We start from the raw sequence: 21512 nt of genomic DNA on the forward strand, positions 1-21512 counted from the left end.
TCTGGGCTTTCTCTCTTTTACACTTTACAGAGTGGGTGTTATGGCATAGTGGAGTACTGCTGCAGGGTGTGAGCATATATATATATTTATATAAATGTGTGTGTGTGTGTGTGTGTGCGTTTCTGATCGGGTTGGTGAGGGGGCGGAACAAAACTGAAAACACATTGTATGGGTCATATGCATGGCCTCATCTCTTCTTGAGCGAGCTAAGCCTTTTTTGCTGTGTTTTCCTGTGTATTTGTTTCCACCTATTTGAGGAATTGTATGTGGGAGTGGGAGCTCCCTTTCAAAGGTGCTTGACTCAGTGTCAGTACTCGACAACATTACGGTCTCTCAATATTCACCTGCCCAAGTCAGACACTTTGTGAGAGACAGAGTGGGCATTTATATAAACTCTAAATGAATACTTGCAATGCTCATGTCTAACAGGGGAGATGCCCAGCGGACGCATTTTCCCTTCATACATACTGTATATCTAATATTACACTCCAACCCTGTTTTTTGTTTTTTTTGCCCACCAGCCTTTTTCTCCCACACATCCGCACTCCATCATGAAATTCAATCACATTCAATCACTTCTCCCTTATCTCTTATCTCATTTGCTCGTCTGTGAGTAGCTGGACCAGATTAGTTCTCCAACCAGTCTGAGGATATAATCTCAGATTACAACTCATGTGGCAGACAGCTGCTTTCACAGCTACTGTCAGGGAGGTGCCGCCCTCCAGTCCTGAGTGCCCGCTGCAGCCTCTGTCAGCTTTCAGTGCTGGAGCATGGATGGATGGATGGATAGATGGATAGATGAATGAATGGATGGATGTGCCTACACAGGCCCAGCTGCCCCAAGGCCTAAATCGTCATGTGGCCGGAGCTTCACCTATACAATGTCAGATAACACAAAAAAAACAAAAAAAACAAATGATGCAGCCATTGACTCACAATCCATACATGGATGATTGGGTGGATGGATTGATGTGTGGCTGGATGGACAGATGGATTGATCGATGGATGCATGGATCACTGAATAACCCGAGACTCAAAAATGACTGCAAACACACGGCGATTGTTAAAAATAAACCTTCACAGTCACCACTTGATGTGACAGACTTAGATCAGATGTCACGAGTTTGCACCTGTTAAGTTTACATCCATGACGATATAAGCACTTATGTTACTTTTTTTGTTGCAGCCCCGCCATGACAAAACATTGGGAGGCTGAGCTGGAGGCACTAAAGGGGAACAATGCCAAGCTAACGGCGGCTCTGCTGGAGTCCACAGCCAACGTCAAACAGTGGAAACAACAACTGGCTGCCTACCAGGAGGAGGCCGAGAGACTACACAAACGGGTGAGGGAAGGGGCACAGGAGTGTCTGCTCGTTTTCATGTGTGATTCATTTTTCTCAAAGCAAACAGGAGTGATCATTTGGAAAGGATGCTGTAATTCAAGATGAAAGGTCGGGAAACTACAAAAAACAAAGAGGAGAGAAAAGTGTGAGCAGGAGGGAGAGTAAAACGAGGTAGTCTGGGAAGATAGGTGGTTTATGTTGCACCCTCCTCTCTCCATGGATCTAAATCATAATGTTCATTTCCTCCTTTTAGGTGACGGAGCTCGAGTGCCAGAGCATCCAAACCCCAGTGATTAAATCCCAGAAGACTGAACTCAACCAAACCATAGAGGAACTGGAGAATACGTTAAGGGATAAAGAAGAGGTGTGTGTGTGTGTGTGTGTGTGTGTGTGTGCATGCATGCATGTGCGTTGTCAAGAGAAAGTTGAGATGTTGTGTGTGTGTGTGGTAAAGGAAGGGAAGGTAATAGCTCATGCACCCTACACAGCCTTTTAATCTGTTTACTGTTCTGCAGGAAATGGAAAAGTTGAAAGAAGAATTGGAAAACATGAATGACCTGATGGAACAGAAAGACACGCTCACACAGAAACTTGAGGTGATTAAAAGAAAAATTCTGTGAAACTAAAAGCAGTGTTTCTGTCAAATGTACTGTATACATAAAACAACAACACTGTTCTTCCAGGAGACCGAGCTGCGCAGTCGAGTGCTGGAAGAGCAGCTGGCGGGTGCAGAGCAGCGACTAGAGGAGAACCAAGAGGAACAGGAGAATTTCAGGAAGAGCCTGCGGACGATGCTGGAGATGCTGGACGGCAAGATCTTTGAGCTGACAGAGCTCAGAGACACCTTGGCTCGGCTCATAGAGGAGGCCAGCTAGAGATGGAGCTGCCCTTATCGTCACAGACAGAGCCATATGATAATTTACACCTTGACAACTCCCCCAACTCAACTACATCAATCCCACCCACCATGATCCACCTTCCTCCTACACCCGGCACACATTAACACTGAGACACTGCACTGCCCCGATTGTAATTTTGCTCAAAAAGGGCAGCTAATTCCCTTATTTTTACCTTGAAGGAATCAAGCTCCAACCAACCGCAGGCACTCCTGTAATTCAAGACAGTACAGGGACTACCTCATCTCGCCTTCTGATTGGCTGGTGTAGGCGTAACCTTGGTTGAATTGACCCAGTCACAGAGATGCCTGCCTTGGCACCCACACACACACACACACACACACACACACTCACCAAGAGTGAACATGAGAAATGTGCCTCAGTGCCATCTGCTGTTTGACTGGGAGAGCCGCACCACAGAATGCAGCATCACAACGTCTCTCTCTTTCTCTCTATCTCAAACACACACACACACACACACACACATATATATATATATATATATATATACACACACACACACACACACACACACCCTTTTCTTCATCTCTAAACTGCCCCCCACAAGGGGAATTGTTGAAAGTCATGTGGAAATAATTGCCGTTAAGACTCTGCGAGAACTGCGCCAAAGCTGCCAAATCCTCCCAAAATGTTGTCCTCTAACTAGCAGATGCTTTGATCCAAAGTGACTTACTGTACAGAGACGAGAGTGCTGAACAGAGAGTCCCACGTTTGAGCTCGGGCTGCCAGCGGAAGCGGAGAATTCAAGGACGGCTCTGTGTGCCAGCCTGGACACACAAGGCTTCCAGGAAAATGGAGCTTGGTTTACTTCTCAAGTGAAAATGACAGACTGCTATGTGTCCACAGCTTATTTCAAAATCCTACATGATAGACGAGTGTTGAATCTTCCATAGGCATTGTTCATGCCACACAGAAATTTTAAAGGGGCGCGTGCCCTGCTTAGATTTGACGTGAGATTTCCTGTATCCAGACTGCTTCCACCGTCTCAGACAAGTGACCTGTCTTCCTGCCAAGCTCAGTGTGGTGTGTGTTTCTGAACAAGGCCTCACCTTTGACATAACGTGTGCCTTTAACGCACACATAAGTGGACACGTGTTTGTATATAATATGTGTGTGTGTGTGTGTGTGTGTGTGCGTGTGTTTTGAGTAGTGAGAGAAAGACCCTGTTTTTGGACATCAAGGCACACACCCACACACACACACATACGCGCACACACACACACACACACACTGAGCAATACCAGACAGGCTCTATATGACACCTCTAGCTAACTCTATCAGGTACTCTACTCAGTGGACTCGTGCAGATAGGTCAGATGCAGCTCAGTTGATCCCCCACGTCCGACAGAAAGTGTACAACTGTTGACCGCGAACCTGTGTGGCAGCCCTGTCTAATCGAAGTAGTGCATCGTGAAGGGCTCATAGAGTGTCATCTACATGTTCGTAGAGCTCCACCTTCAGTGAAGCAGGCCACAGATTTTCACTCCTCACAGGTGAATACAGAACTTTACTCGGTTTCTATTCTTTCTTTTTTTTTTTTTTTTTACATAGAATATAATGCTGATGATATAATTAAAGAACTATATAGGACAACTTTCTACTCATGATGACATTGTAAATGAATGGATGAATAACTCAAATGCAGTAACACCCTGCAGTGGCTTATTGTTGTGTATTAACCAATGGAAAAGTATCACATAGTATGGTAGATTATCTAGAGTATCTAGTCTGTAGGTAAACAATGAAACCCTCTTCGATATCTGTTTAAAATGCACAACAACACAATGTAAAAACAGTGTTAAATGTGTTGCACAAAAATATCCACTTATACTGCAACAGTAAAATCCAAAACTGTGTCTTAAAAACTTCTTCCTTTAAAATCACTAAATTCTAAAATGCACTCTATAATTACACTGTTGTGACTCCATTATATACCCAGAGATTTGCATTAAGTCCTAGCACAGCATAATTCTGTATTTAGAATACTAGTGTAGTTAGTTACACAGGTTAATACACTGGAATAAGACCCATGTAAAGGGAAATGTTACCTAGTTTTGTTTCTTTTCTTCCTGGTTTAACTTTGACAGTCAAATGACGGAGGTGATAATACCTTAATATTAATGCTGTTGTTAATGAATGCCTTTGTACAGTAGTGGATAAGAAGCTTTTCATTCTCCTGTTTTGTAACTTATGGTATTTAAATGTAGGTATAATTATAATTATTGTATTTAGAGGTATGAGAAGACTGGCAATATTTTTGACTATTTAAAGTAATTTTGAACTCATGATATTAAAGAGGTACCTCAGGCTAAAGATGTGTGTGGATTGGTGAGACTTGTGTGTTTGCAGGTGAAAGGATTTAACCGAAATCGCTGGTGGACGCCGGTCAGGCTAAAGCCTTTGTTGGATGCAAACAAAGACGGCCCCACCGGCCTGACAACAGACCTCTGTGGAATATGAAATGCTATGTTTTTATATTTAAATACAGTGACAGCAGAATTCAAGGTGTACAAATTTGTTATTTCTTTTCTCTCTCTCTCTATCTCTCTCTCTCTCTCTTTAAAACAATTACATTTTATTTACATTAGTAACGAAATAACAACAGTGAAACAGACAATCCCAGAATTTGCTTCACAGGGTTTTATTCAAATGCAGGGGCAAGGCTATAAAAAAAGAACTGAATACATGAAGACGGTAGGACTAAAAGCAAAAGGATAGTCTTTGAACAGTGTCTTTAGCTGCAATCTGCAAAAAGTCCATTGTTTCAGAAAAACTCACCATCATCCATGGAGTTGTTTCATCCCTTTTTTTAAAAATCTTTATACTGATATCGCACTTCTCAAATAACTCAGGGTCATCTATAGTCAGCCTGTGTGGATAACAGGAGTACATAGGAAATGCTTAGAAGCAAACAATTTGGCTGGAAATGCTTTGGAAACAACATGAGGCAAATGAAGCAATGCAAAAAAATAAGTAAGCTCTGCAAAGGTTGTTAATAGCTACAGGTGAGCTTAAAACACAGGACCGTGTGTTTCCAATGTGATCGTTGGGTCATTGAAAAGGTGTCACCCTTTTCATCACATTGTTGGCCATTGTTTAGTGCGGCGACAGAAACTTAAAGCACTCACATCTTTTGGGAAACATTGCCCCATTCAGTTCTCAAGTGACGTCTAGGTCAGGATTAGATGTGCGTCTCTTGCTACAGTACACGATGAGGGTACCATGGTAGAATATTGTGCTAACACTGACGTGTAAAGGTGCCTCAGAATTGCTCTGCCAGGAAAAATAAGCCCCCCCCCCTTTAGCACTGAGCTATATTCAAGCTGCATAATGTGACATATACCTTCATATCTTTTGTTGTTTAACATCGTCTGCCTCATTGTTAAACTCAACACGAGCACAAGAGAAAAAAATAACACAAATCGTTGCATCCAAGCTGTTTGAGACAGTGCATGCTGAGGCTGCTCCAGACTTTGTGTTAACATACAGAATGGTTTTGTGAATTCCTGTGCTGCTATATCTCATGTCATTCCATCTCACTTTGTTAGGTCCCATTCCACATGTTCAGTGCTTTTAAGCTTACTCGACCACTACCAAGATAATGTTTTACCAGTGATAAAAAAAAAGAAGAAATTTCTTTATACTGTACAGATAAAGCAATTCAGGATGAGTATTAAAAAAAGACAGTGGACTCACTGAAAATGTTTCTGCAAATGTTGGGCTGTGAGTTTCCACCTCCAGCACTGTGAGTTACAGACCTCCACTGTGTGGTCCGGTCCACTCAATGCAGAGGAAGAAATTAGGAAAGATGCAACAGAGGAGAGGAGGGAAAGTGAATAAGATGGCAGGAGAAACCGCATCAATCACGACTGCCTGCTCCACGGCCCACAGTGGCTCCCTACCGCTCGGAGAGACTCTCGCCCTCCCACATGCCATCCATCATTCAAACAAGCGTGACCGCTCTCACAGCTCTGCCATGACTGTCCCACATACATTTGGGAGTCACGGACCAAGTCTGCCCACGCTTTACAGAGACCGCCGACATTAGCCGCGACCTCCACTCTATCAACTCTGCCGATGACCCTCCCTCTGATCCTCTCCTGCTCTAAGGGGACCAGCGTCGGGTCAGAGATGTTGTTGGATTTGATAAACATAAAGAGACTCTGCATATCTCCCCAACAGCCTGGCCATATGCCGCGGTCGAACAGATGGATCGATACAAATTCCCTCACCCGGAGAGTGTTGGGGGTGGTGAAGGGCAGAAGAAGATGAGAGGGGGGAGGGGCGTGCGTCTGGTGTGACAGATTTAAGGATTTACAGTATTTGCACAGTGTCAGATTAGACAAGCAGTGACTTTATGCTGTCTGACACGACCACACCCACACGTGACAGTCATATCAGAGTGGTAAAAAGCAAACAAAAAGATGCTTGATAGTGTAATAGTTTACGACCTGGACAGTAAATACAGTGATCCCAGTTTAAATGTCTTTGTAATCTTCTATTTGTTTTTTCAGTCTCCCTTGTGACCCAAAATCCACAAACATACCCAAATATGTTTGTTTCAGTTACAGTCTCTAATTACTAAAGCTTTGGGGTAGCTGGAAAAGATTACACACGCTCTTAGCACTACCTTCCTTATGAGGTTATCAGTTTTACAGATAACTGTATATACAGTACAGTGTAAAATGTTTTGTGTGCTGTTTCTGAATATTAATGTGGCCACAGAGGTCCAGTGCAGAGCTTTACAACAGTACAAATGACAAAAGTAAAGAATCAACGTGGCATCATTACAGTCTTGATTGCAGGAATAAAACCACAGAGACATACAGTAGAAATTATAATGCATCCATGTCCTTCATGTGAATGTGTAGTGTGAAAAACCATTAGACCTTTGGAGCATTTGGTGAGTGTGTGATATTCCGCATGCCTCAAAGTCCTGGCACTAGGACCTTTTCATGTGTGAGTGGGCTGTGTGTACATGAATGTGAGCGAGTGAGTAACTGTATATGTTTGTGTGTGTGTGTGTGTGTGTGTGTGTGTGTTTAAAGTGCAGCGCAGCTCTGTACACTGCAGTACAGTACAGTGCATGCGGTGCCAGAGGGTGCAGGCATTCGAGTGTGTGTTATTTGCTGTGCCCGAACTCTGAGCTCTAGCTGTCCCAGTCAGGGCCGGTAAGCCCGTCATCATCTGAGTCGGAGTCTGGTGAGGCCTCCTTGATGCGGCGCAGTGCCTCGTGAATGCTCCTCGTCAGTGGGTCGGTGGAGGCCGGGAGCTCGCCCTGGTCTCTTCTCTCTTTATGTGGGACGCGCCTAAGTTTGACCCCCTTGCGAATCTGAGCCAGGATGCTGTTTGTATCATCTTCATCCACCGCAGGAGTCAGAGACCGCTGGTCGACCTTCCTCAGATGGAAACTTCCTCTCTTCAGGGAGGCCAGCACCTCGTCCATGGGTGAGCTAACTGTAATCAGGGGAAGAGGAGGAAGACAGACTGATTGATTGGCTACTGTAACTAGATGATATAAAAGACGCATGAGAAAAATTCTGTTACATCGTCCCAGTACCTCTTCTGTTGGAATCAAACTCTGGAGTCTTCCTCAGCTTTTTCCGAGCGCTCAACAGTTGGCTGCTATCAAAGAAGCGAGGGATGAATGGGCCGAGCGGGGAGAGGGAGCGCTCTTCTGTCGCACTCTTCCCCTCAGCCTTCTGCCCATGCCAGGCCGGGCTCGCGGAAGGCGAAAGCTCCTCCCTTGTTGGCAGGGGAAGTGGAGGGGGCGGTGGAGGTGGAGGTGGAGGGGAGATAGGGGACGCCAGCAGTGAGGACAGGGAGCAGGGGGAGCAGGAGGAGTCTGCAGGACTGTGCACAGGCAACGGAGGGAGGGATGCTGTGCGAGCCGTGACGGGCTGAGTGGTGAGTGTGGGGCTGGGGTCCGTCTGCACGCTGGTGCTGAGACACAGCGGCTGGCCCTGCGTCTGCACACACTCCCCCCTCTCGCTCACGCCGCTCGTCTCCACGCTCCTCCCTCGCTCTCTTCTCCTGGTGTGGACCACGCGTAGTCGAGTCGACTTCAGAATCACCTGACCCGGGTGCCGCTAGAGAAAGATGCAGAGATAAACAGGAGTTGTTCAGTACAACAACAACAAAAAAGAATGAGACATTTTGTGATGCTCACAGACAATAAGAAGGCACACACCTGTTTGAAAGTGCGTAGTCTGTCCAGAGTTCTCTGTCTCTCCTGACTTACTCGGCTGTTCTTCCTCTCTTCATCTTCCTCTTCTTCATTTGTCAGCTGAAAAATGTAATGATTTAGAGAAGGAGAGAGCCACTGATAATGCTTTACAGATTCTTAGTCACATCATTATTATTGTTTTTACCTGTAAGACCTGGTGGATGTCTTTTTGGATGGTTTGATATGTCTGCTGTTTCTGCGTGTGGTTGGATACACAGATCCCCTTTGGAACCGGCAAATGGAAAAACCACAAACACACTGATTCACACAGCAGAAAACTTTATAATTCTGACGTGGGCATTATTGACTCTTGATAGTTAGTGGAGATAAGATAACAAGTAATTGGATGCTGCAAGTGTTTCAAATGTTACATCTACTTACTAGCTGATATCATCATCATCACAATCCCACAATTTGTGTTAATCACAACACACAGATAATTCTAAACTGTACATTGAATAGTATTCACTTATAATATGTAGAAACCAGGAGAAGGAATGACAATGAGCGTGAGTGTTAGTGAATGATACGCACCCTCTTGTTCCTCAGATAGGAGCGCTTGGCAGTGATGCGTCCCCTTCTGGCCTCCAGCTGACGGGCGCTGACCTGAAGTCTGCGCAGCTCATTCTTCTCAGCAGTATCATCCCCTGTAATATCATCTGCACTTTCAAAGGTGTCATAGTACACCACTTCATCCTGACGCTCTGAAAGCACATGCAGATAGATATATAGACTTGATTTCGACACAAAGATACGGCTCTTTCATGACTTTGACGGACACTACACACCAGTAATGGAGAGAGTAGAGATTCACAGTCCTGTAGTGGGCTCATGCACAGCCAACAACATAGAATAGATTGTGAAATGAACAGTCTTTCTCTTGAAAATGAGATGAGGACGCTTATACAGTGAGCAAAATCCATCGAAAACTAAGTGGCAGCTGACAGTGTCTAAAATCAACCTGTTTAATGACTGAAAAGAATATTCAATCCCACAGAATTTGATAGATGATGCTGAACTTGCAGAAGAGACAGCAAAGGGGAACAGGATAAGACACATTAACTCACACATAAGGAGTTCAGTGGTAGAAGAACTACAGATTGGCTAAGAATAGACGTGGAAGAGCGAGTTGAACGCCTCTCCATGACAGTCAGGTATGTGGTTCCATGGTGTAATGGTTAGCACTCTGGACTCTGAATCCAGCGATCCGAGTTCAAATCTCGGTGGGACCTGTGGGTTTTCCTTTCTCTCCATCACCTTTGACCAGGATATTGAAATTATTCAATATGCTGCTTTATTTATATTTCATTTAGGCTAATAAGGCTACCAGGTACAGTGCACTCAGCACACTGGCTGATTTGGTTAATCCAGACATAACATGCAATTTCTTAATTTTTTACAGATCCCAGTGCCAGTGGACTGACAGCTTAAACTTTTCCAAAACGTCCTGCAGCGCAGCTCTGTCAGGATTTCGACTCTGGACAATCCGACTAAGATTGTACATTCAGCCAAAAATGAGGCCATACCTGTCATTTGTCGACGAATGCTGTCCAGTTGTGCAGTGAGGAGCAGCTCTTCACACTGCAGTATGTCTGCCTGGATGTCATACAGTTGAAGCTGGAGCGCATAGTACTTTGTCTCCATGTGGTCTAAGAGGGCCATCGCATCCTCACCGCTACACAGACTCTGCATCTGAGGGTGACGGGACACAGGACAACTGGCCGTGAGTGTGTTTGTCTTGTATGTGCGTGTGTTTTGTATGAGTTGAGTTGAGTGTTACTACCGCACCTCCTCTCGCAGTGTGTGCTTCCTCTGATCCAGACTGATCTCCCTGGCTCTCTGGAGCTGCAGGGTTTCCTTGGCGACGGAGTAACGCAGTCTCTCCATGCGCTCCACCGCCGCCGTCCATGAAGATTTACCAAACTTACGCTGGTCCACCTTCATACGCTCATACACCCCTGCACGCACAAACACAAACAAAAAAAGTAGAGGAAGCCGAGTTAAACTTCCACACAGTCAAATGTGACGTATGCTCACGTCACAAACACAATCGACTTTCTCCTCAGAGGAGTAAATGTTTATTACAGCTATGTAGAGAGAGAGACATCTATTGGCGACATGTGGACACTACAACGTCTTTCATTCTGATCTGCGCTTGAAGCCCCTCACTCTTTTTGATTTTGGATCCGATAAGTGTCAGATCACCGATGGACCAATTAGTCGTGGATAAAAACTGAGATAAGCAGGGGGCACACTGTGGAGTAGCCCTGCACAGAGAGGATCTGCTGGCAGGGCTGTTTGATCAATAGGTTGTCCTTGTTTCCTCCAGTCCCTGTCAAAGTGAGGCTGTGTGCACTGGCTCATTACTGCCAAATCAAATTAGCACTGCAGCGTTCAAAACACACACAGGTCAATATCAGGCCAATGCCACCACTGTGTGTGTGTGTGTGTGTGTGTGTGTGTGTGTGTGTGTGTGTGTGTGTTTGTGCGTGCGTGCATGCATGTGTGAGTGATTATTCAAAGTCATTCCTCTGCTGCTTTATTGACTCGACATTGGCAGTGACAGTGACAGCATACCGTACCTTTCTGGGCTCTGGCAGTGATCTCAAAGTATTTTACAGTAAACTCTTGGATGTTAAGCACCGCCTCCTGAGCCTTCTTCTGCCAGTCGGCGTCCTCCTTTTTGAGAGCTTCAATCCGCCTTGGGCCCAAGTAGTCATTCTCCATGGAGATCTGTCGAGAGAGGATGAGCTTATTTTTTTGTCAGCAATGCAAGGAACAGTTACAGTCCTGAGTGAGGTCAGGGAGTATGATAAGGTAAAAGATGTATACTGTGAAAAGTAAAGTCTAAAAACATCTTATAAAATATTTTAAATATCTACCCACATGTCATATGGTATGCTGTGATCGTGACAAATGGTTTCATGTGCGGTGATATACACGATCAAGCATGGCAGCTGACATAAGGTGATATAACTCGTGGCTTGAATGTGATACATTACTGCCACTTAGTGGCAAGAGTAAAGAGGCTTAACAATGATGATCAGGAGCCTGACCGATAAAATAGGAATGGTATGAATTGATTATTTCAATATGTATTGACACTTAATATAATCAGCTTCAATAGTCTGTAATATATCAGCTTTACATACTTACTTACTTACTTACTCAATTATAAAACCATTTGCAATGGGAATACAGAAAATGTGTCTCCACAAAACAATCTCTGACAGAGCAGGGTCATTTAAATATATATAGAATTAAAGACAAAATAATATCTTCATGGTTGAATGCACTTATTCTAAGTCGCTTTGGACAAAAGCGCCAGCTACATGAATGTAATGCAAAAGAAATCTTGCAAAATTACTGCAAAAAGTCCAGGGGGAAAACAAAAGCTGTCTATGCAGCACATGAGACGCAAAGTGAGAAGCGAGGGTTTCAGATTTACGCAGCATTCCTGTGTGACCCTAAGTAACCTCACTGCACCCCAGCAGTGCACCAGTATCATTTACCACTGCAATGTCTTGCTGTCAGTGTGCCAGTGCTCATTCCTCAGATTTAAATTTTTTTTTTACATCATTGCTTGATTTTAGAGGTGATGCAGTTACATCTAATGACTCATGTTGTTGAAACTCCTAGTGCATCAACATTTTTCATGAAAACTTGTCTGACATTTAACTTAAGAAAAATACCAGAGTTGTTTACTGTATATTTACTGCATCCCAGTGCCTTGTGAATGCATAAGATTAGAAGATGGATTGGATACAGAGATGATGCTGCAACATGTGATCTTAATTACAATTCATTCTGGGGTTTAGAATTGTTAGAATTGTAATATTATTATTATTTCTTTTTTTCAATGTCCTTTGACACAACTATTCTACAAAGGGGAGTCTTGTCTAAACTAAAATCTCAGAAGGAATTCAAATTTCAAAATCAAACTAGACTGCATCTTGAGGTTACAGTGAAAAGGTATAAAGAAAAAAATGCTTCCTTTCACTCATATATTCTTGTTCACTTCAGAAATTGTTGACAAATCTCGAATCTCAGACAATACAAGAGTAAAATATTCAAGAATATTCAATCACACAGAATTTACACAGAATTTGATAGATGATACTGAATATGTAGAAGAGACAGAAAAAGGAAACAGGATAAGACTCATTAAACGGGCAGTAAGCAATTCTGGAGAAAGCTTGTTTCTCTCATTGTTGTGAACGTACTGTTCTGGCCGGGCTGTGAATCTGGGTCCTCCAGTATGGGAGTCCGACGCACTAACCACTAGGCCAAAAACCTATTAAGGTGACGAAGAGTGATGTTTAAGAACACGACTTGCAGTGTTGTGTGGTGCGTTCCGCACCATTTTTTTGTTTTCGATATACAGAGCCTGGACTGCGCCGAAAACCCCGATTTTTTTCCGCCAAGCACACAGAAGCTAACCGACGGTGAGGAAATACTCTCGGATTTTTACAAAACGTGCATTGCTTTAGAATCGCTTACTGCCCCTTTAACTCATACTTAAGTAAATTCCATGGTAGAAGAACTGCCGTTGGCTAAGAATAGACCTGGATGACCGACTTGAACCCCCGTCCTCTTCAGGTAGGCATGTGGTGCCATGGTGTAATGGTTAGCACTCTGGACTCTGAATCCAACGATCCGAGTTCAAATCTCGGTGGGACCTGTACATTTTGTGGCCCCCCTCTCTCACAAAGCCTCTCAGGACTTACATGACTTGTGCTGCTATGTTTGCAAGCAAACTTAATGTACTGCAGTGAAAACGCAAAAAGTGTGACAGAAAGTAACAAGTTCAATAGTGATTTTAGAGTAAGAGCAACCTCATCTCACTTTGACCTGTTACTAACGTAGTGGGTTGAAGTTGTTTTAAGTACCGTGGCCACAAGTATTGAACAGAACGCATGGGCGGTTCCCATGACAATTATTGGTGTTACATTCATAAAGACAAAAGTGCTATGTGAATAGTTTTTCCATTAATAATCCATTATTTTCAGTGGCGGGAGGGACAGACTATCTGTGAACGGTTTTCACAACTTTGAACTCACCCAAACTAATGGAGACTGCGAGGTCTAACTTTCATCATGAACGTATAATGAACATTTAGTCAGCACTAAGTAGCACCATGAGAGAGAGTTGTTCAATTGGCTACATTTTGTAAAAACAGATGACCAACAAGTCAAGTGTAAACTTTGCAGACCATTAGGATGCATCGCCAAATTTGTGATAAACGCTTGGAGTCAACTTATCAGAGTTTGCATATTTCGAAGTCTTATCATTTGGTTAAAATGATTCAATATCCTGCAAATACTGTTTTGGTTTATTTATAATTAATTTAAGTTAATAAGGCTACCAGCTAAAAGACCTCCCTTTGTCTCTTTAATAAGTAATTCAATGTAGCACTGACTTGAAAAAGTTTTTCCTTATAATAAAATAGATTTTGGGTTGTGATGGAGATCACTTTTTCATGAACTATATTAAATATTACTTTTTTTAATAAGACGTGATCTGCTTTGTTTTTTCCCATAATTCCCACTCGCTCAATACAATGTGTGAAAACGCACTTGAATCAAATGGACGTAATTCCCTCTGCTGAAAGAAGATGTCACTCAGCTTAATAAAATATATCGCACCCTGCTTACACAACTGTCTCCAGCTGACACTGGAGGTTCTCATCTCCCCGGGGAAACTAGAGTTGAGAACATTTATTCAGCCACGCCTAAACTCGAGAGGTCTTTAATTTCACTCTCCATCTTTCCATTTGTGCGGCCTGTCTACTGATCCCCGTGTGTCAGCATCGGTAAACCTATAGGACTACACACAACATGACTTATTCATGTCTCTGTGAGACTTCGGGGAAATGGAGATCCATTGAGCTCCGTGCCATGTCACTCAACATCCACCTGCCACATCCGAGAACTGTTTTATATACAAAGAGGAAAAAAACTGACAGGAAGGTTGTTAATATCCAAGGTTGGAAAAGGCTGTATGTTTTCTTTGTTGACGGATGTTATGTGGTAATATGATACTGAGGTCTTTTATTTATTTTTTTACTGATGCGCTATGTGTGAGTCAGGGAGCTAAATATAAATGTGCCATCAGCACTGCAGCAATTGAACAAAAGCCTTTCCACCATTTTCCGTTCACCCACCTCTGTCTTCACCCCCTGCCCATTGCTTTACTAACCATATATACAAGAGCATTTGTTTTCCATGATACTTCACAGTGAGACATAGACACACAGAGCAGAACCTAGCTTAAGAATTTTTCCTGTGAGCACCCATTGTGTTCTATGACCAGCTGATGTCGGTGCCTGTAGAGAAATTAATATCTGAATCTAGGCCCATCTGCACAGAGGCCAGTTTCCCTCATCTGCTAGTGAAACATCTGAGTCTGAAAAAAATCCACATGGCTCACATGGTCGTCAACAACAACAGGTCAAAACAACCAGAAACCACATTAAAAAAAGATTATTGTCATATTTGTCTTTCTCGTTTTCTCTTAGCTGAACTTCACCAATATCATTCATAGTTTTTCCACAACTGGAATCAACTGGTTATCTCGGTTAGTGTGTATAGTGTGTATAGTGTGTATAGTGTGTATAGTGTGCAGGCACTGTGACTCAAAAAGTGGAGGAGGCTTGGAAAAATGCCCACAAGGTCTTGGCAAATTTCTGGGTCACTACAGGATTTGGGCCCAAACTTTGTCTAAGCCTTAAGAATCTATTTGCTGTGATACATAAGATGTGGAAGATGGCTCTTTGTCTCCTTCGGTGCAGACTATTTTATCAGTTCATGTATATATATATACACACTCAAAAAGCTGCTAATTGTTACCTTTATATGCTGTCTGCGTAGCATTGCTAGTTCCCTCATGTCTCTGAAGGGCTGCAGCAGATACTGGTACAGCTGTGTGGAAGCCTCCAGGACACCGCCATAGGCTTGGTCTTCTTCCTCATATAGCTCCAGCAGCTCCACCATGCTCTCCATGGTCCTGTGCTTCTCCAGCAACTGCATCACATGTACACACACAAGAAGTTGCTTCTATTATAGTCAACATGCAAACAACTGTCAGAATATGAAAAAAAAACTGACACATATTTAAAGCCCCCCCCTTTTTTAGGACTATATGTTAGCTGAGGACAAACAAGTCAATTATGGCTGTATGTAATCTGCAGACATAATGTATTGTGTTTGCAAATGTCTGTTGTCTGGATAACGGGGTAACAGCTGTATACCAGTAAGCAAATGTCAAAAGAGTTTACTTAAATACACCTTTTAGTGTTGTGCGGCACTAAATGGAAACTTGCACCTCGCTATCAGACGGTGGGGATGCTTTGTGGAACAGTAAATACCAGGAGAGTATTTGAGTGCACTCAATGAGCAGAGTCCTTTCTGCTGCTGGGAATAAGATCAATACACACACACACACACACACACACACTCACACACACACACACATTTTTGCCAGACTGAACAATCCTGTACAAGCGCAACCTCTGAAATAGCCATTAACTCAGCCCTCAAATGGATTGGGGAGGATCAATGCGTGTGTGTGTGTGTGTGTGTGTGCGTGTGAGAGAGAGAGAGAGTCCTACAAAACAACAAACTCCGACGTGTTTGAAGGTCCCTGCTGTCCCTGCAGACAGAGTGATTCAGAGCTGAATAAGGCCAGTAGCTCCTCCCTCATCACCTCAGGATGAACACACTGTCAAGCAAAGTGTTATCATTGTGTTTTTTGGGGGGGTTTTCAGGAAGTGCAGTAAGGCAACACTTCCTGTGTCTGGATTTATATCTTTTTAATTCTGTGTGTGTGTGTGTGTGTGTGTGTGTGTGTGTGTGTGTGTGTGTAGTGTATGGGGGGGGGGGGGGGGACGTGGTTGATTCGTCCCCCTTTCACTGCCAAAAGCAGAGCAGAGAGGAAACACCAGAAAAATCATATAAACACATTCACACAGTGTGAATAGATGTAGTCTCTCTGCCTTTCTTACTTTTACAAACATACAATACTGTGACCTTCCTCTGCTTCCAGAGCATGGACAGTGTCAGCAAAAAGGAGAGTTCTTTTTTATTAAAACTTCACATGTACAATAACTTATGTAAGACATGTATTCCCTAAACGCAGGTAAACAGATAAAATTGATCCACCATAATTCATCGTAATGGCCAGGAGTAATGCTCTGCTGCTAATGTTAGAAAACTGCCGCTAATGCTCTCTCACCTGCTCTCTCAAAGGACTTCCATGAGTCAAGGATGCATTAATCTACCGCCACGGATAAGTGGGACAGTGTGAGAGCCAGTGACTGTCAATAAAATGTCTGTTTATACCAGCAGCAGTTCATTAATCGCTAGCTGCCGCTGGGTAAGATGACGAGCAGGGTGTGTGCTATCTGTGTACAACGCAGAACTAAGTTGGTTCAAGTGTTTGATTGTATACAGACGTGTTTTCACAGAAGTATTCAAATTTCGGCACATCTTTCTTGACTAATCATCTCATGCATTAAACTCGTATTCTCCACCACACAGGTCGTGTTTGATCAATAACAATTATTGAATTTTTTTTAATCAAACACTAAATGTTCTGCATCGAAATTTCAGGAACCACATCATTTTGCATCTTGTGTTGTCTGACACTGACAAAAGTTTTCTAAAAATATTTCTAAGTTCGTCTGCTTCTTGATTATCTGAATGTGCTGTTTTGCTGTGGTTCTTTTTATAAATTCTTCTTCTTTTTCGCACTAGCCAGGTGGGTTGGTCCCTCAGTCCACCGAGTCTCAGGATGCCTCTTTCGTAAAAATGAAAGAAAACATTGTAAACAGTTTTCCTGTCATGGGGGTGTTAAAGGACATATTCGCAAATGTTGTCTTGCCTATGCTTGGAGAGGTTAGATTATCTTATACGTCGTGTCGCGCTGTAACTTTTAGTTAGCTCTTGTTTCTCACAGACCTCAGTTATTTTTGTGCTTTATGTATTTAATGTATGATGCAAAGCTTGCAAAAGAGGTTAGAGTACACAAAAGCCAATGAAACCTCAGTGATAATTGCTGAGTGGACAGCATTGATAAAGTGACATGCATGGACTGGATGGACAACATTTTCCCAAAGTGGTACTTAAAATATAGATTTGGGGGTTTGATCGATTTGTATCCTCTTTGTTGTCCTGTACACTGTGTTGCTGTGCTCTTAATGTGATGCAGTCATCCTCCTCAGATTAATGGCCAGTGCCTCACTCTTCCTCACTACCATTATGGGGATGATGCAGCCTCCTGCAGCCCTGCTGGCGGGGCCACTCCGCTGGTTGAGTGGAGATGCGCCCTTGTGCAACAATGTGAATGTGTTTTGGCAGAAGAGGACCATGTGCACGGACCTCTGTGAAGAGGACGCTGGCGTGTTCGGGGAGATGCTGCTGTGGGCGCACCGCGGGCAAGTCTCACCTCCTGCAGATGTCTGGTCGCGCGGGCGAGCGCCTCCTCGAAGCCGGACTGCCTCAGCTCGCTCAGGCTCTCGTAGTACTCGTCCGGGTCGTCGTTCTCCGTGAACAGGACCTGCGACAGGATCTTCCACCCGCACGTGTCGAGCGCGTGGCCCAGGTACACCTGCAGGCGGCGGCACAGCTCGTCCATCTCGGCCTCGGGCACCTCCGCGGCGCCGAAGAGCACCGTCCACACCCCGGCGGGTTCCTCCGGGAACGCGGGGAGGCAGGGCTCCAGGTCCGAGTTCACCGAGCACATCTGCCGGTGCACCGCCCGGAGGTCCTGGGAGGAGAAGAGGCCGGCCCAGCTGCAGTCCTCCGGGCCCGGGCCGTCCGGGCAGCGGGACTGCAGCTGGTCCTCGCTCGTCGGTCTCACCCCCTCGGGGTCGGCACGGACGGGGGATGCTGCGGATTGCGTCACACTTTGGATTCGGACGGGACTTGGTCTCGTTGCCGTCGAGGACTTGGTCGCCGCAGCCTCTCTGGCGCCTCCACCAGACACCTCGTCCCTGACAGGACGTTCGGGCCATTTTGTTTTGTCCCCGTCCTGGCCGGCCCCCTCCGACAGAGGCTCCCTGCCGAAGCTTCTCCTCTGCGCCGTCCTGTTGTGACACGTGATGGCAAATTTGCCCTCCACTTCGTTCCAGGCCACGATGAAAACGAATTTGTGCTTCTCCCCCTCCTCAAACGCATTGGGGCGGACGGCCACCCAGCCCGACTCCAGGTGCTCCTCCATGGTGAAGGACATGTCTGGACAAAGTGGTGAGACTCAAATGAGAAACAGATGCTTGCATCAACTACGCAGACCCGCTCTGGCGCCGTTGGGCTTTGCGATTTCTTTGCCTGGAGCGCACTCGTCCTTCGCCCGAGTCCGGGTGGATTCGGATCAGCGCGTTGTCATCTCCCATCTCTGGGCCCACGGTCCACCTCCGACCTCCGAACACGCTGCTTCTGTTGTCTCTCCGACGACGACCACCACCACAACAACAACAACAACAACAACCGTGTGTTGACCAGTCAGCTGTGCTCCGTTACGCTCCGGACCCCCCTCCTGCTCCTCAGCCCCGTCCCCTCAGGTGACCACGGGACCCCGACCGCAGCGGCGCCCCTCGTCCACACACCGAAGGACGAGACTCCGCCGATGTTTGCGTCGTCTCCGAACTCCCACAGCATCACCGTGTTGTCCTCGTCGTCTGCCCAGACAGGACCACATACGCAAAAGGAATGATGACGCTTTCACGTGCTCGAAGAAAAATCGGAATTTCTAAGTTCCGAGGGTAGAAGATAATTTGGCAAACACGAGCACGACCCTGTGGGTTATTCATCACTGCATTCAGTCATCATATATGTATACATGATAAGTTCATATCATATACGCTCATATGTAGCGTATATACTTTTCTTTTAAATGAATCACTGCAGCAGAAGCAGCTGTTGTATGCATATTTGCTACAGCATGCATATACAAACACATGTACAGACAGAGCTCTTTGCAATTTATCATACTCAAAAATATAGCAAACTGGAAATTAAGAAAATTTACTTTCCCACATACAGTTCAGTGTTGACGCCAATTTATTGGATTGGAGCCAAATCAACAATGAAACATTGGATTATTTTCTTCATGCAGCTAATTTCAGCATCTAATGACGAGCTAATATGTGAAGCGACAGGTAGGAATACCTGCTTTGTTTTTATACTAAATGTATTATTTATTTCAGTGATAGTACACAGTTTGTGTACAAAAACATATTATGTGATCGATATATAATGAATAATGCATTGTCACATTCTACTACACATAATGTTGTAGAGAAAAGTTGTTTTATTCGCTGAAGGGTCACTGAAGACCCTCCCTATGATTCACTAGCTCAAGGCACATTTATGATGCACAGAAGCAGGCTGAAGGTTTTCCCAGAAGTCTCAAAGAGTCCCAATATGAATTTAGGAAGTCATGTGGCTTCATTTTTCTACCACTTCAATTAATTTAATATGTGACATGTCGTATTATTGTTGTTGTTTTATTATTATTTAAAACGGGGCTCTGATGGAAGTTATCACACCGCATTCTTGCCAGACAGGGTGGACGACAGACCGAGAAAGCTCTGCTCTGCCCAGAGAGTACCTGAACGCACCATCAGAATCTCACCCTGAGTAGGGCACGTAGGAACGTGCTGACATCACTGGTCGAGCAGTGTGGTGGGATGTTTTGCAGTGAGGGGTCTCTGTCTCTGTCTGCAGAGTCAAGGACACTATGGATGTAAAGAACAAACAAAAGTATAAATAGAAAAATGAACAATGTATTGCTCCTTTTAAAAATGAATAAATAGTAGATAGGTGAATAAATAACAGTCAAATATTTCAACATCAATGATCTAACTTAGGAATCAAGAATCAACTGAGATGTGATGGCAGCTGGTGAGCTCTTATGTAACTGGAACAGTTTAACCAGTCGTGAGAAATATTGGTGTTGTCGCCAAAAATCAATTGCTTCCAAAAACCAATAAAGAATTCCTGAAATAAACTTTAGAAAAATTTAGACTGTAAAGTATCCACAGAAAGATTCATGAAGCCACCCGGGTGACTAATCCCAGTTAGTGTGGGAGAGAGCTGCTGAGTCGTCACCGTTTAGAGACCTTCGCTGGACTGTCTGGGGGACAGGGGAGGGAAAAACGTTCCCCTTTAATGCTCGCGGCTTTGAGACACAAAAAGAAGTCAGCCCCTCAACAGAGTGCATCACTTCTGATGATAATAAGGGAAATGCTTAGTGGGTTCCAACAGCGATCGCAGCTGCTTCGAAGAGCCCTGACCGTGACCTACGGCGCAATGTGTTTGCTTTCTTAAAAAGATCTCTGGTGTCCCTCTCAAAACTACACATGGTGAAGAGCAGAGACGGGCTGCTGCAACGGTGAGGAGTCAATGGACAAAAAACAATTCCAAACCCCAAGTTTAAAGTATATTTACTTTAGATTTGTTTATCGTCATCTTCATCTGGGACAACTGATATGTTTCAACATTTCCATCCAATCTATTCTCATTTCCTGCTCAATGAGGGTATTGTAATATTGCTGGCTGCTGTTGTAGACATGCTGTACGTGTGCTCAAAATGAAAAAAAATAAAATAATGAATTATAGTTAATCTATAGTTCTTAGCTATTGTTAGAATTTCCAGGAGAGTTTTTTTTTAACTGTGGACCATAAGAACAAAAATGACAAACACACTGGGAACATTTGTATATGTCCTTAATACTATGGATAAAGTGTGGTAATAATCATGTGGCATGATTTTGCTTGTGGTTATATATCCACAGAACCCTTTTTTAATGCTGGATTTTGGCAGCTGGACACTGAACTATTATTACTGGGCCTAATCATTTAGTCATAAATACATTAAATGAATACTGCTGATATTTTTTTCTAACTTGTGTTCCTAATTTGTTGTATGTTTACACATGCTTGGCCAATAAAGCTGATTCTTATTCTGATAACTTTTATAACACAATAGTCTCCAAAACAAATTTCCAGGCATGACTCCTTGTATATT

At 44.0% G+C, this 21512-nt stretch overlaps 2 protein-coding genes and 2 non-coding genes across 7 annotated transcripts in view; 3 read left to right on the top strand and 1 right to left on the bottom strand.

The window, feature by feature from the left end:
* The window catches only part of homer1b (homer scaffold protein 1b), a 22530-nt gene extending 17771 nt beyond the window's left edge, over positions 1-4759 (top strand). For both annotated transcript variants that reach the window (XM_035638665.2, XM_035638664.2), the window contains 4 exons: positions 1187-1343; positions 1597-1707; positions 1859-1939; positions 2027-4759. In XM_035638665.2, the coding sequence (XP_035494558.1) occupies positions 1187-1343; positions 1597-1707; positions 1859-1939; positions 2027-2218 (541 nt within the window). In that variant the 3' untranslated portion in view covers positions 2219-4759. The remainder of the gene's footprint in view (positions 1-1186; positions 1344-1596; positions 1708-1858; positions 1940-2026) is intronic.
* Positions 4760-4885: 126 nt separating this feature from the next.
* LOC118313318 (junction-mediating and -regulatory protein-like) lies at positions 4886-20189 on the bottom strand. 3 transcript variants are annotated; one of them, XM_035638654.2, is made up of 11 exons: positions 20104-20189; positions 17931-19161; positions 15335-15508; positions 11069-11219; positions 10275-10444; positions 10013-10178; positions 9021-9190; positions 8632-8709; positions 8451-8546; positions 7821-8349; positions 4886-7717 (listed from the first exon to the last, which is right to left on the bottom strand). In XM_035638654.2, exons 2-11 carry the CDS (start codon positions 18714-18716, stop codon positions 7410-7412), a joined length of 2628 nt encoding a protein of 875 aa, XP_035494547.2. In that variant the 5' UTR covers positions 18717-19161; positions 20104-20189; the 3' UTR covers positions 4886-7409. The 3 variants fall into 3 exon arrangements, with proteins under 3 accessions (XP_035494547.2, XP_035494549.2, XP_047184944.1); XM_035638656.2 differs by lacking the exon at positions 20104-20189 and having other exon boundaries at positions 9021-9133; positions 17931-19188; XM_047328988.1 differs by lacking the exon at positions 20104-20189 and having other exon boundaries at positions 17931-19188.
* Positions 9647-9718, top strand: trnaq-cug. Its single transcript has one exon. It is a non-coding gene; the product is annotated as a tRNA-Gln (tRNA).
* Positions 13096-13167, top strand: trnaq-cug. Its single transcript has one exon. It is a non-coding gene; the product is annotated as a tRNA-Gln (tRNA).
* Positions 20190-21512: the final 1323 nt, after the last annotated feature.

The sequence above is a fragment of the Scophthalmus maximus genome, chromosome 19, assembly GCF_022379125.1.
Source record: "Scophthalmus maximus strain ysfricsl-2021 chromosome 19, ASM2237912v1, whole genome shotgun sequence".
NCBI lineage: Eukaryota > Metazoa > Chordata > Actinopteri > Pleuronectiformes > Scophthalmidae > Scophthalmus > Scophthalmus maximus.